A 14,972-nucleotide genomic window follows, 5' to 3' on the forward strand; every position below is an offset into this window, starting at 1 on the left:
TATGAAGTGCAACCATAACAGCCAGGGATCCATAGTAAAATCACTATAGTAATCTTCAGAGTATAAAAAATATATATAAATAATCAAACTCAAACTATTGGCAGAAGCCGCCTGTTTGTTTTTATTTAAAAAAATGCCCTCAACAAAGATGGCGCTTTCCGCTCCACACAGAGAGCAAACAGCGGTTGCATTCCACACGGTTGAAACCACGCCCCTCGAGGTCCGATTTCACGTGCCCCCCACTCCCTCTCCCTCTTGATTGGCCGGTTTAATTGGGCACCGCCCTCTTCTACCCCAGGCTGTAAACTTCGGGCTGAGAGTGAGTACAGTGCTGCTAGCAGGAGTCACACTCAGTGTGTATGGCGGATCCCGGGGATGCTGCCACCTGCATCTGCTGCTGACCGTTAGGCGACGACTACACGTGTAAGTGCGACTGCTGCCTCCTGCCGCCCCTTCCTTCTTTCCTCCTTCCCGTCCGCCCACGCTGGGGACCTTCTGGCGCTCCCCTTTGTTCTGTGTGCGGCAGCCCCAGGTCCTGGTTCCATCTATGGGAGTCCCTCAGTGATCGCCGCCGCCCGGCAATGCTCAGTCTTGATCTATATGTACGGTATCTACGGACAGAGAGTTTCTATCTCTCATACTATTGGAGACCTATGCATCCTCCCGGCAGTTTCTACACAGACTTGGACTCCCTGTCCCTGGACTACGTATAAGTATTGCAGCTGCTGCAGAACATCTTGGGTTGTCTCTTTGCAGTATATTGCCTTACCATACTATCCTACTGTACCATTGTTGTAGGTTAGTTCTGGGAGCTGCGGGTGAGCATTAGAGTCACTTCTGTGTGTAAAGCTGCAGCGCTTTTGGATGGATTTTGCACATTCTGTATATGTGCTGCATGCAGAGCTTTGTGGTGTTGGCAGATCTTTTGCCTGTAGTGAATTTTGTTTTTGTTTTTTATTTTTTTTTTCCATTTCTCTATATTATTGCTTTGTTGTGTTTAGGTTATTATGTAGCAAGTTCTCATAATTACTTATTTATTTTATAAGGGGCCCATGCATGCAGTGGGGTGTTGCTGAGCTTTGTCTTGGTATTTTTTTTTTTTTTTTTTTGCAATCTGAGCTGTCTTCTTCTATGCCTGTGTATTTTAGTCTCTGGAGGCGCCCCCTGGGGTGGTGCAGGGTGAAAGGTCTGCTGGCTGCAGCCTGGAATTAACAATGGTATTCTTTAGAAATCCCACGCTCCGCAGAGCTTGTTAGGTTATGACTACTTGTTGCTTTTGGGTTCATGTTGAAAATTTAGTTTTGATGTGGATGGGTTCTGCAAAAAAAAAAAAAAAAAAATTTTTTTTTTTTTTTTTTTTTTTTTTTTTCTCTCCTGCTAATTAATATTTTGGCCTCTTGCACGGTGACTCTAGTGAATGTTTTAGCCAAGTTAAAAAAACAAAAAACATTCGGTTTTCATTTTTTTGTTGTATTGTCTTTTTATGTCATTTATCTAAAATGCCATATTATGATAAACTATACCATGGCATACAATACAGCTTTAGGTTAGTCTCTCCTTCACTAGTTTTTACATTGGCCTTAGCATTTCATAGCTTGCAGATAGGTAACTGGTAATAATAGCTTTCTTGGCAACAGACACATTTTATTTAAAATGTTAATGTAGCCAGAAGCCCCCCACCCCCTCATGCTGGCAGATAGCGATCGTCTTTTGATAGTCTGCCAACTGGCCAAGCAACTAGGTTAAATGGATTCTTTGTGCTACAAGATGGTGGTTTTGAAATTGTTTAAAACATTTTTTTCTTTCTTTTTTTCTTTTTAAATATGCTTGTTAGAGCATGTATTTAGCTTGGTCATATAGTCTCCCTACCATAATGGGTGTGAGCTTATCTGTATGTAGCTTATATCTATGGGCCACAGAAAGTTGTGATAAGAGTCTCTAGACGCATTGAAAACCTATAGAAGGGTGGTTTGGGTCCAAGCAGTTTGATTGCCTTATTTGCCCTGTCAGTGTCCAGCATTGAGCCACTTATGTTCATATGGAGTAATGTGGAATTGGGTCTGCCATAGCCCAACAGTTTGCAGCAGACCTCACCAGTGGAGACGGAGAACAAAAGATATCTTCAGATTTTTGCCAATAAGCATCTCTAAAATGCATAAAGTGGATATGTGTGTGAGGAAACATCTAGGGGCATTGAAAAGTGATCTATAAGACAATTCCTTGACTAAGTGGTCAATAATAATAATCTGGCACTCTTCCTACTCCAGGTAAGGCATGTGGGATGCTATTGTGTGAAGTTACTTATATAGTTAATGCATTTTTTGCCGTGCTTTACAGATAATGAGCTCTATATATATATATATATATATATATATATATATATATATTTATAAAAAAAAATTTGCTCCCTGTTGTCTTTATGATTACAAGTCAGATGTTTTCTGGCAGCCAGGCACACACGAGCAGTATCGCTAGCCAGTTTTATCTTCTGTTTTGCTGATCTACCTAAGATAAGCAAACCTTTATTAATGATTGATTCTTTGCACACGACACAACATAGCCCTTTGCATGCAACTTCTGTTAACCTAGTTATGATGCTTTGTGGTTTATACCATGGAAAGTTTTTACAGGACAGTTCAGTAACCCATACTGTGAAAGACTAAAATCAGCATCTTTCCTTACCATATATGTACGTATTGTGAAAGTTGGTCGTAACTGCCTGACCACAATGATTTAGGGACTTTTAAGTGATAAGTATCGGTACTTGACACTGTAAGAATTGATGTTGCTTAAGGGGTTATGCTTAGTTGAGTTAATTGTTTTGTCTAAGGAATAGAAAAATGTGTTCGGATGCTTCAGTAAAGTCTCGTGCCTAGTATGATTTGTGTGATTACTAAGGAGACAGGAATGTGTGCTGTTGAGAGAATTGGTTCTCCAGCTAAAGCTTATGGTTCCTTTTGACTATCTTGTAAATTCTCCTTACCCCAACTGCTGGCTGTTGAGGAAAGGAATGCTCTGGGACCTTGGTTATATTGGTAATGGGTATTGAAATGGCTTGTAAGTTTGCATTACACTCTATGCTTGTACCACTACGCCCAACGCTAGTTACCCCCTGATTCGCTCAATTGCCCAACAGAGCAGGCATGGGGCGTGTCCATAACTAGCCAATAAGAAGTTGTATACAGGAACAATGGGTGTAGTTCTTTATTGGTAAACGCCTATCATGTTAAGATATAAGTGGAGTTCTGACTAGTGGAGGAAGGAATTGACAACTCAGCTAGCAGGGGACTTGTGCTGAGGCAAATCTGTCATCTTATTGGCTTCAGTTCCATTATTGGTTGTCAAACCTTAAGTGTGCTTTACAGTTTTCCTGGACGGACCCATGCAATGTATGTACACCCTGGCTTACTAGAACATCTGGAATGTATTACCTCCTCTAATTTTAAGGAAAGGAATGATAACTTTTACCATATGTGAAATCATTTAGGAGGCTTTGGTCATCAAGTGTGTATATGTATGTATGTGTATATATATTCATAAAAAATTAGTATAGATGTGTGTGTGTCTGTGTATATATAAAAACATTAGGAACAAATATAAATATAAAGCAAATAGTCTTACTAATTTTGTAGTTGCAACGCGTTTTGCAGGCAGGTCTGCTGCCTCAGACAATGTGTGTTAAACTGACCATCCAGTCTTTATATAGGCAGATGTATAGAGATTAATTGGTAATTGCGGGATTGAATGTGAGAGTACAATGGATGACAAGGATTGCTGATTTATTTAACTTTTTTTTTTTTTTCCCGACTAAAACCTTTTATAACTGTATCTGTCACTTACACACTTCCTCTTCTTTCACTGACATATTTCCTCATATGTTGCTTGCTTTAGTTGTCGTTGCAGAGCAGTTAACCTTTAGTGCCACTTAAAAGACTGTAATTTTTGTAAATCGTAATGCTGAATATTTATGTATTGAATGTTTTTTATTGCCAAATGGATAATATTAGTGGCTGGAAAACCAGTGTAGTTTGGTCTAAGGCGGAGTAATAATGGTGGATATATTGAAATGTTAGTGAATGGTGCCAATGTAATGGGAGATATTACCTTAGTTTGCAGCCAAGAAGAAAATAAAGGGCTCCCCAACAACCCCACCGGAATTATTAGCTTGTTCTCCGGCAATAACTAGGGTATTTTATACCACAATGTAATTTTATAATGTCTTTGTTGGGTAATCCTTCTTACTCAATAATGAGCTATTTGTAAATACGGTAGTTTAAAGTCCATTCCATGTAGTAGTAATCATACCAAGTGGTTTTATTAAAAATACATATAATACCGCAGTGTCCTGGAGGTATAGGCTATTAACTCCTAGAATGGGCACAATTAATCCAATTTGACTTGACAAATCACAGAATGAAAGACTAAAGTGGAATAATATTCAATCATAAAAAGTAGTATAGATAGGTGTGTATATAAAAACATTAGGAACAGGCATAAAAATAAAGTGCAAAAAGTCAAGTTTATAGTTGCAACGCGTTTCGTAGACTGGTCTGCTTCCTCAGGCAATCCCATTCAGTCTTTATATATACACAGATGCATATAGCTTAATTGGTAATTGCTTGATTGGATGTGAGTTAGTAAAAATTTACAAGGATTGCTGACTTATAAAATGTTTTAGTCAAAAAACAATTGACTAACTATCTGTCACGTACACACTTCCACTTCTCCTTTTGTTGACATCCTTCCTCATATGTTGCTTGCTTTAGTTGTCGTTATTGCAGAACATTTAACCTTTAGTGCCGCAGAAAATATTAGATGGCTTTAATTTTTTTGTAAATTGTAATTTGGAATAATTATGTATTGAATCATTTAATTGACAACTTGGCAATATTAGTGGCTGGAAAACCACTTCATCTTCGTCTAAGATGGAGTAATAGTGGCTGTCCTGGTTCTCGCTAATGTTATCTTGTGTTAGCAAGGCAAAATAAACTCTTGTTTTGAAACACTTTGTACACAAGTATACGGTGTGTCAGGGGAAATGTATATTATATGCACAGATCATTTCTAGGATCATTTTTCCATTTGTATACATACCATGCTAGCTTTGTGGGTCCTTAATCAATACCCATATCTATGATCTCCATTTTTCAGTGCCAAAAAAGTACATTAGGTTTTTGTAGTCAGTTATTTTCTTACAATTAAACCAGAATTCAGAAGTTTAAAATTGAATTCTGCCTCTTCAATGCAGCTTAAAACTATTATTCCAGTCATATGTAGGGTACCAGCTGGCTACTTTTTTGAAGAGTGGGCAAAGGTTTTATAGATGAGTCTTGGAACAGTAAACAAGCAAGTATGCTTGTCTGTCAATTTTATAACCAAAAGCGGTATGTTCAAATAATATATTGGCTATAGTGCTTTAGTTCGAAGTCGGAATGGCTCTTCTCTGGGCTGCCCATCAAGGTGGATGCTTCTTTTGACTCGTTCTGAAGTCTACAAAGTTCCCATATTCAAACGTGACCGGACCATGAGGAAACGTGAAGGACTCTGGCACATGATCGCCAATGAAGGTTGATTAATTAGCATCTTAATTCCACTGTACTCCATCGCCAAAGTATGACTAGAAGACTCATCACTCCTATCTGTCTTTCAACCGCATCCTCCTGTGACTAGTCTGCAGAAGTTGTCGTTATCAGCAGATTGGCCTTCATGTTCGGGCGATGATTGATGTCTGAAACTACCAGCGGGAACGTGCTTCGCTGGTCATTTCCGACATTTGGGTACACGATTACGACATCGTAATCGTGCAGTCCTGGTGGATGGGGCACCTTCAAGTTGAACGTTTAGTGCACATGTGTATGGTTCCCCTGCCCCCCAACCCCCCGCCAGTTTGTCTGGATATCTTCAAAGGGTTATTTATTGGAACTTGCTTACATTCGTGTGTGTGTGTGTGTGTGTGTGTGTGTGTGTGTGTGTGTGTATTTGATTTTATAACTTCTTTTTTTTTTTTTTTTTTTTTTCCATCAAAATTATCACCATAGATTGCTCCTGCCACCACTAGGGGGCCTCTAAACACCAGCATAAATCATGGAACAATGCTTTCTATACTTTACCTGAGCATTAGAAGTTGTTGTGCAGTATGGCCTAACTCCTCTTTTGGATCTGTAACTTTGGACTAATAATTGACCTACAATTTTCTTAACTTGAAATAGGACCGATCCAAACTTTTTTTTTTTTATTGCCTTGCTATGTAGTTCAGTATTGTAAGAACATAAAGCAATCCTGGTTTCTGTGACTCTGGAGAGCATATTTGACGTATGGCTGGACTCCAAAAAAGCTCACATACCTTTACTATGACAAACTTTCGTCACATGGAAAGTGCATTGTCCTGCAGTGCATAGGAGAGAGACAGATATAACATGTATGTCTGTCAGCAGGAAATTTAACTTGCTAGCATTTAAAGCTTCCTCTAGAAAGCGCAGTAACAAACTTCTGTCTTAAGTATTCAGGTTCATGCCTTCACAAGTATTAGACACTGCTTATGTAACATCCCTGGGTACCTGGCATTAAGGTCTTTGCTAAACTATTTCTTTCTGTCCTTCTTTTTTTTTTTGCGCTATTAGCCTTTATATAATCTAATTTAAATTCCAGTTCCATTTTGAACATACATTCCTATTTATTTTTGAGAAGATATTAAATAAAAAAAAAAAAAACTATATATACTGTGTAGAAATTAAATATTAACTGTAGACTGTCCACTTTAATTGTTTTTTTTTCTTTTCTCTTCCCCCTGTTATGAACAGAAGCTGATGAACCGGAATGCAGGATGGATTGGAACAGAAATGGCTTGAACGGGGTGATTTCCAATCGTGACAGCAATCAGTATTTACCGGTGTCTACCTCATCCACAGTCTCCACCATCCAGAGCACTTCCACGTACATGCCACAGCGCACCTGTGCTCAGGCTGGACAGCTCAACCCCACTAATCGTTATCTCAAAAAGCTGCTCGTTGCCAAATCCTCCAAAGAGCTTTTACAGGTTCAGCAGTCGGCCATCAGATCCTCTTCTAACCGAGCTGTCCAAATGCAACAAGTTAATCAGATGTCGTCTGCTGGGCAGTATAGTTCCTATAAGCCCCATCATGAAACCGTCCCTACCTCGTGCAGTCAGAGTGCCCTTAATGTTCAGGGCCCAGCAACATCAAACTACTTAATGGTCTCTTACACAAACTCTGTACCACAGACCCCACAGCAGCCTCAGTCAGTGCCAGCCATGCAGCAGTATGAGTCGAACGGATACAATGTTAGAGATAGACAGATGCCAGTGCAAAATGGTCAAGCGAGTGTCGGTTATGTTTATCAACAGCAAAATGTTGCACAGCCAGCACAGAATGTATATTCTCAATTAAGACAACCTGTAAATACTGCACAGACTCTCTACCAGCAAGTGCCTGCAAATCAGTCTATGTATTCCGTGCAAAACGCAAATTCAGGACCATATGTTAATTCTCACATTGTGCCTACTGAAACAAATGTACCTGTTAACACTCAGACTTGCAGAAATAGTCAGACAGGGGGCAATTATATAACAATAACTTATGCAAATATGCTACCACAGCAGGTACAGACTGCCCAACAGCCGAATAGCAATAGCATGAACCTTGTCCACAGGCCTCAAAGACCATTGATGCCTGCAGTCCAAAATGCCGCCCCTAATTCCTCACAGGTGATGGCAACAAGTACCAATACACCTGCCATGCAAATGCCACCTCCATACGTGCAGGCAATAACTCAATCAAATGTTTTAAATGGTCCCATAAACCCGCAATTTGCAAACCAAAATTATGTTGTGCAAAATGCGCAGCAGCCTATCCAGTCGGCTAAAGGCCCGCAGGACCAGTGTTCGGCGGCTTCGTCTCTGAACCAAGGCGGAAGCGTGTCACAAGAACGAAGTCTGAAAGAGCTGTTTATGCTGTGTCAAGTCTACAAAAATGCCAAACAGCAGTATATATTGCTCAATCACGAAAATAACCGTTTTAGACAAAAACTTCAGGCTGCTAACGCATCACGGGAAAACGCCAGTCCTATTTCGACCCCGTTAATTTGTACCCTTCAGACTGTACCTACGAGCGACGCTGTGGCTAGACGGCAAAACTTACCACAATCTGCACCTGTGCAAAACCCATCTCCATTACCTACTGCTCATGGCTTTCCAGCCCAAAATGCACCCACACATGCCGTGAATGTTCCTGCTCAGAATAACTCACAAACCAGCCAAACGTTCCATGGAAATATGTGTTTTCCCAACCAAGTCTCTACGTCCAGTGATAGAAATGTACTTGACCAGAACAATTATTTGGTGTTCGATGGTGGTCAGATGAATAGTGGAAACAGTGCTAGTTCTACCTATCCGGCACAAAACCCAGACTCCTTAAATGCTAGTGATCTTCAAAATGTGGTTGTAAAAGACTCTATGGCACAGGCAAACAACCAGTGTCTGTTTAGTGGGAGCTCTGGCAATGGAAATGTATCACAAAATCAGATTCCCGTAGATACTCTGCATAGTCGAAATCAAACCAATCCAGTGACATCAGAACGTTCTAATACTGCCTGTCCATCAAACTCTAGTCATCATTACGACTCCTTTTCTGCAGCCATCATGAATGCAAAGAGTAATTCTCGAGAGGCAATAGAAGCTTCTTTGCGCCTCTGGAAATCTGTTCCCCAGGTCTCTCCTCTAAATAAAGATGGCGCTACAGGACCTGAAGGCCAACAGCGCTTTGTGGACCTTACAGTTGAAGCTTTTAACCTACTGGAAGAAACATTGGCCTCAAAGAATGAGACCACTTCAGTAGCGTCTGCACTGAAACCAGAGTTGTCTGCTCCAAAGAGTGTTGCTGTAGTCTCTCCATTGGTTCAGTCCAAGGATATGGTAAATAAGGAATATTCGCTACCTAAAGTTGTCCTAAAAGATCAAGACCAAGAAAACCATAGCGATAACATCACCTTTAATCTAAAAGAAAGCGATTGCCTTAATAAACTATTGCAAGCACTGCAGTCTATTGATGTTGCTCCTCTGAATATTGAAACTTCAAGTCCCAAAGAAAGACCTCCATCACTAACTAGCAGTTCAGACAATGTCACTCAGTCATTACCCTCTAGCGCTGAAGTTTCATCTCCAAAGGATGTTGAGCAAAACTTCACTGAAGACATGGAAATGTCTGACAATGACTTGCAAATCTCCGGAGTATGTACGCTGGTAGAAGGGAATTCTTTTTATGATTCTTCCATTGCGATGATATTTGACAAGTCGGTAAAAACCGAAGGCGATGTAACCTTTCCTAACCCTGATGCCGGAGATGACTGTGCTCTGCAACAGTCGGAGCTTGCGATAAATACATCTTGCTTTTCTGAAGCCACAGACAGTAGCTCACTACACACAGATGCTGCAATTGTTGCACAACCTTCAGGAAACGAGGAAGCCGAGTTTGGCGTGATGAGTGACGAGAATCTGCATGGGTCAGTGGTTCAGTGCTTTGAAATGCAAAACGACCAAAACAAATTGTCTGCTTCTGACTCATTCTGTGAGCTAGATGCCAGCCCTGGATCTGACCAATTGTCTGAACTTCTGACTGCTTTTCCCTTTGGAATTAAAAATTACATGGCTGAAAATAAACTTGAGGCAAAGGAGTCCGTAGGGAAATTGGCTGATAAGCCTGTGATTCACAAAGTGTCAATTCCTTTCCAAGAGTCTCCATCTACGTTTAACAACGAGGGGCAAAACCAGGACATGTCTCCTGCAGGTTTGAATATGTGCACACTGGCAGAAGGAATAGAGCTTGGGAGTTTGCATGAACCTGCAAAGGACCTACAGCCTATAGTTGAGCGGGTACCTACACCAACCGAGGATGATCAGACTCTTCTAGAGGAGATATCTCTTCCACCTACAGAGGATTGTTTTGACCTCACATGTGATAGTCCTGTGAATAAAATACAAATTACTTTATTAGATCAAGATGAAATACCAAATATTTTTCCAGTTGAGTCTGAGCAACTTCTTACTCCGAAGTGTGAAGAAATCAAAACTGAGAGTTATCCGGTATCCATTTGCACCAAGGAGTCCAAAGATCCTATGTTGAATGTTGAGCTAAGTCCTTTGAAAAAAGAAAACTCAGTTGCCAATGACACAACAGCTCTGACAGATAAGGACTCTTTTTGCTGTCTTTTCAGTTGGTTAAACAAAACTAACGGGAATGCACCTAAATGCAATTGCAGGTTGGCAGAACTCCCTGAGGCTGATCAGCCATCCATTAATTCTGGATTTGTTTCTGAAGATTTTACTGCCGTTGTGACTGAGTCACTAGGAAATCTTTCTGAAACCTCATTACCAAACTCATTGAAAGCTGAAGTCCATAGATTAAAGGACTGTGAAATCCAGCCACATAATGGCAAACTTCCAAAGCTCAACCCTGTAGAGTACAGTTCAAAGCATAAAAGCGGCTTACAGAGTCGCCGTTGCAGTCCCCAGGAAGATACTAAAGTGATGCCTGCTTACAATTTGAACCGAACTAAAGAAGGTCTGAAGGAAAAGAGAGATCTGACCCATGAGAAGAGTTTCCAGTCCAGCGCGGAGCTTGCCAGTAAGCCGAAAGATCATTTGCAACACAAAAAAACAAAGTCCAATGATTCTCACAGGTCTGAAAAGCTCATTGTAAACATGGATTTTCGAAAAAACAAGCACTTAAAGAAAGAAAAGAGAAAGTATACCAAGAGAAAAAATGTACAGGGTGGTTATGACACCAGAGGAAACATCAAGAAAATGTTCCAAAAAATAGATGAACTGGAAAAAAGTTCCAATGGGGAAATTGCACGTGGTGTCAAATCCAAACAGTCTTCCTATACCACTCAACATACGGATCACAGTATGAATAAGTCAATGCCGTCCCTTAGCTTGGCCAGATCAACTCCCACTCACTCTAGACATAAGCGAGATGAAAGGGTGAAGAATCGCCCAGAGAGTCATTTTGATAAGATGAGGAAAGTCCCAACTGTGCAGGAATACTTGGAAAGAAAAAGGGAGCTCTGCAACAAAAGGTCCGAAACCGGTTTGAAACCTGATGTGACCAATGAAGGAAGACGTACGTTTGACGATAAACTTTCTTTGAGAGAAAGTGGATGTAATTCCTTACCTAACCTGAAGAGACCATTGTCTCCTGCAAAAATGAACACGTCTTCGAAGACCAGGAACTCTGAGTCTGATCTCTACAAAAGATCCAAAGATAGGTCACGGAGTAGTGGTTCATATGAAATCGTAAACGATGCTAAGGAGCAAATGCGCTCTTCCAGCAAAGATAAAATCTATTTGTCTCCTTGTATTGGCTCCAGAGGTCCTCCTTTTGAAGGTTTAAGTTTAACTAAACTGCAAATTAGATGTTCTCCTGAAAAACATGGCTTTTTTGAAAGAAGACGGTCTGAGAGTTCGTTACATAGGAAGTCTTCAAAGTCTGAGGTGAAGAAGACTGAGTCTCCAAAAATGCTAGAGTTCAAATTGTGTCCAGAGTTTGTCAACAGGAGTCCGGCTACACAAGAGAAATCTGGAGAGCCAAAAACATTTGAATCAAAAAGTGTAGTAGAAGGTACATAATTAGTTATTTATTTATTTATTTTTTTCATTTTTCTTGTCTAGACATCTAAACTAAATGCAATGTTTCATAATGAACTATTCTGTTAAGTACTGAGGTATGGAACGGGTTGAGTACGGGATGCCGGCAGTCCGAATTCTAAACCAGCTAGGTAAATCTATTCTAACCCTCCCTCCCGGCAGCCCAGCCCTCCCCCTAACCCCAATACTTACGGTTGGGATTCCGTTGCCAATATTTTGAGTGCCGGCATGGTAATTACATCCCTGTGGAGCTGCCTGTATGGAATGGACATTGGTTCAAGAATGCGACTAATTTTGTTTAGTTGTTCAGAGCAAAAGTTTCAATCTGACTACACTTTTCATTGTCCACTCTTAGGAGCACAGTGTGATGCGCACTCTAAACTTACAAATATTCTTACCTCACCTGGAGTGGTTAACTTGAAGCGGCCATATGAAAAATTGGGGTGGGTAGGGGAATTAATCCGATGTCTTTAAGCAGACACTCCAAACAAATCTACATTTTCACAGTGCAATAGTGTTGCTTTTAAGGTACGATTAAAATGTATGATTAACTATATCGATCATATTGTAATCGTTCATATCGTGCATTTTTTTTTAATTTTTTTTTCCTTCTGCCTCCAACCCACCAATGACCTGCGATACGCGGGCATGTATGGATAAAGATATCGTCCGTTGACCGTGCAGGTTACTATAGGCCGCTGGCCGCTGTTGGTGGTGTGCTGGATGATCAAGATTGATCAGCGATATTGCTATCGCTGACTGTCGTCCCGTGCTTATGCACCTTTTAGTGTAATCGATCACTGAAATGACCAAAAGATGATTTTTTATTAATTTTCTACTTTTTTTTTTTTTTTTTCCTTTCATAGGTATTAAGAGCAAAAAAGAGGCGTGGTGCAGTGGTGTTCCATTTAAGAAGCGAAGGTTGGAAGGCTTTGAAGATAAAGGTAAGGTGGAATTAATGTTCCCTTTCCTAGCTTTTGTTAAAGATTAAAAAAAGTCAGCTGTGTTTAAGCTTTTTAAAATCAAAAAGAATAAAACTGTTTCAAAACCATCTTGACCACCGGCCGATCATGTTGGCTCTCTTCATAGACCCTTCAAGACCATTGTTCTTGAATATTGGTGTCCCAAATATTAACAAACTTCAAAAACAAATATATTGCAATGATAAATAACCTAACCCCGCTTCTCGAATGGGACTTGGGCAAAGACCACTTGCTTGGCAGCTCTTTTTTTTTCTTCAGGAATCTCTCTACTAAAATAGTTGCCTATTTACATTCCCTAGTGAGTGATGCACCTGTTCCTAACCCTTTTCATTATTTCGGTGAATGGCTCTCTAACATTACAGAATCTTAATTCTTGGTCAATGCTGGCTTATGTTTTTCAAATACCTGTTTAATGGTCTATCCTGTAAATATCTGTTTCAGAAACTTTATAACCAGATTTATCATCATTGTCACTGTATATTTTAATGCTCACACTTCAGTGTAACAAGCAAAGAACAGGGTTAAAGTTCAAAATGAAAGATAGTTGATTTACACTAATTCTTCCCAAAGTGTTGGGAGGGGTTAGCGATAATACTCACAAACTTTTAATATTCTAGTGAATTTTAGTGTCAAGTCTTCTAAACTGCTTCATATTCTTTGTATGCAGGTGGCAATGCTCCATCAGTATCGACAATTTCAACTCCGTCCTATAAACCAATTGAGAGCAGGGCAACGCGGCCAGTCCAAGATTCTCGAACAACATTCAACGTTTTTAAACAGATGTATCATGAACAGAGAAGTAAGAGCCTTGACAGCAGCCTGGGAAACTCGTGATTACTAATCTGCTGCTTTTCTCCAGACCAAAAGAGTAAAACTGTTTTGCAAAATTCATGGATTACATCAAGATGGCATCTTAAATCCAGTATTAAACTGAGAAGGACTTCACTTTCTTTTAATACCAATGTAGAATTATAATAATTTTTTTTATTTTGATTTAATAAAAATATTTTTTTTTTCCCTGCAAAATAAGCGTTATTTATTGGTGTTTGACCTGCTGCTAATGTAACCATTTATTGTCCTATCAACATGCAAAGCTTTAAAAGTGCGGTCACCAAGCCATTTTGCCTTCTGTATATACTTTTTTTTTTTTTTTTTGGTATGCGCCAGACAGTTGAACTGGGATGCTGGCTTTGGCTGTTTCATATTGTATTCGTATTACTTGCACTGTACATTTTGTACATTTTCTTGTTACATGTTCCAAAACAGGTTGTTTGGAGGTTTATATATATATTTTTTTTTTTCTCTACTCAAGAATAAATATTATTTTTTAGAAATTCTAGTGGTTGGTTTTTTTTTTTTTTTTTTTGAGTAATTTTTTGTTTGTTGGAATTTCAAATACAAAATTAACAAAGTAAACTTGGCAATTACTTGTAGATATATCCATACAATAATATACAAGAAGAGTCCATATCTGCGAAGGACTATCCTCCATTCTTAAAGTTTAGGTATACTTTTAACTCAGTCTTTAAACACAAAATATACTAACTATTATATATCAATTAGGACATATTTTACTTATTAGTACCAAACATATTCCACAATAAACAAATACACATTATATTGTCAAAAAAATATTGAAAAGGAGAAGAGGTGCTTCTCCCAGACCTGCACTGAAACCACACACAAACATTAAACAAAAGTTGATCAATGTGTCGGATATATTTAAAATGCAGCTTAACCCACAATCTCCACATCAAACGTTTATATATCAGGAAGGTCATATATGGAATTCTGCCATCTGCTCCAGATACGGTTAAATTTGAACTCTGGCTTTTGAGTGAGATAAAGGTATTTCTCATGTCGAACTGTGGTGCCATGCACAATAGTCTGGTCCCAAAGAGGCAATCCTAGACCAGGCAATGCTAACCTTAGCCAGATTACACATTAATGACATATTGTCTAGTGTATTTATCAAGAGCAGTATCCTCCAATACCCCTACACAACATACCACCGACGTAAGAAGAGGAGCAGGTATTCCAGTACTGGATATAACATTTATGACCATACTTTGAATTATGGGACACTCCCATAGTAAGTGCCAAAATGTACCAACCGCCGTTTGACATTTTGGGCAAGCATTAGAAGTACGGCCACCGAACTAACCGGGGTTAAATGAGTTCTATGTAAGACAAATAACTGAATTTGCTGAGATCTTATGGAGGCAGTGGAGTTGCGAGGACCATCAAGAGCTTTATCCCAGTCACTATCACCTAGGGAACCCACATCTGCCTCCCATTTCTATTTAAAGAGTAATTTGGATTCATGTTAA

The 14,972-nt window shown here is 39.6% G+C and overlaps 1 protein-coding gene across 3 annotated transcripts; it reads left to right on the forward strand.

Annotated features, from left to right (window-relative positions):
• The first annotated feature begins 296 nt into the window (after positions 1–296).
• Positions 297–13,970, forward strand: RESF1 (retroelement silencing factor 1). Of its 3 annotated transcripts, none has more exons than XM_088478271.1 (4): positions 297–423; positions 6,801–11,633; positions 12,526–12,603; positions 13,310–13,970. In XM_088478271.1, the coding sequence occupies exons 2-4, from the start codon at positions 6,824–6,826 to the stop codon at positions 13,474–13,476; spliced, it is 5,055 nt and encodes a 1,684-aa protein (XP_088334397.1). In that variant the 5' UTR covers positions 297–423; positions 6,801–6,823; the 3' UTR covers positions 13,477–13,970. The 3 variants fall into 3 exon arrangements, with proteins under 3 accessions (XP_088334397.1, XP_088334399.1, XP_088334398.1); XM_088478273.1 differs by lacking the exon at positions 297–423 and adding an exon at positions 637–818; XM_088478272.1 differs by lacking the exon at positions 297–423 and adding an exon at positions 1,806–2,267.
• Positions 13,971–14,972: the final 1,002 nt, after the last annotated feature.

Source organism: Taudactylus pleione, unplaced genomic scaffold (assembly GCF_031769625.1).
Source record: "Taudactylus pleione unplaced genomic scaffold, aTauple2 ptg000212l, whole genome shotgun sequence".
Taxonomy (NCBI): domain Eukaryota; kingdom Metazoa; phylum Chordata; class Amphibia; order Anura; family Myobatrachidae; genus Taudactylus; species Taudactylus pleione.

Excerpts from the sequence above, each read along its gene's own strand:
- RESF1 (XM_088478271.1), top strand. The coding sequence starts at position 6,824 with ATGGATTGGAACAGAAATGGCTTGAACGGGGTGATTTCCAATCGTGAC. Across the intron at positions 11,634-12,525 it reads ATCAAAAAGTGTAGTAGAAG|GTATTAAGAGCAAAAAAGAG; the intron begins GTACATAATTAG and ends TTCCTTTCATAG. Across the intron at positions 12,604-13,309 it reads GGAAGGCTTTGAAGATAAAG|GTGGCAATGCTCCATCAGTA; the intron begins GTAAGGTGGAAT and ends CTTTGTATGCAG.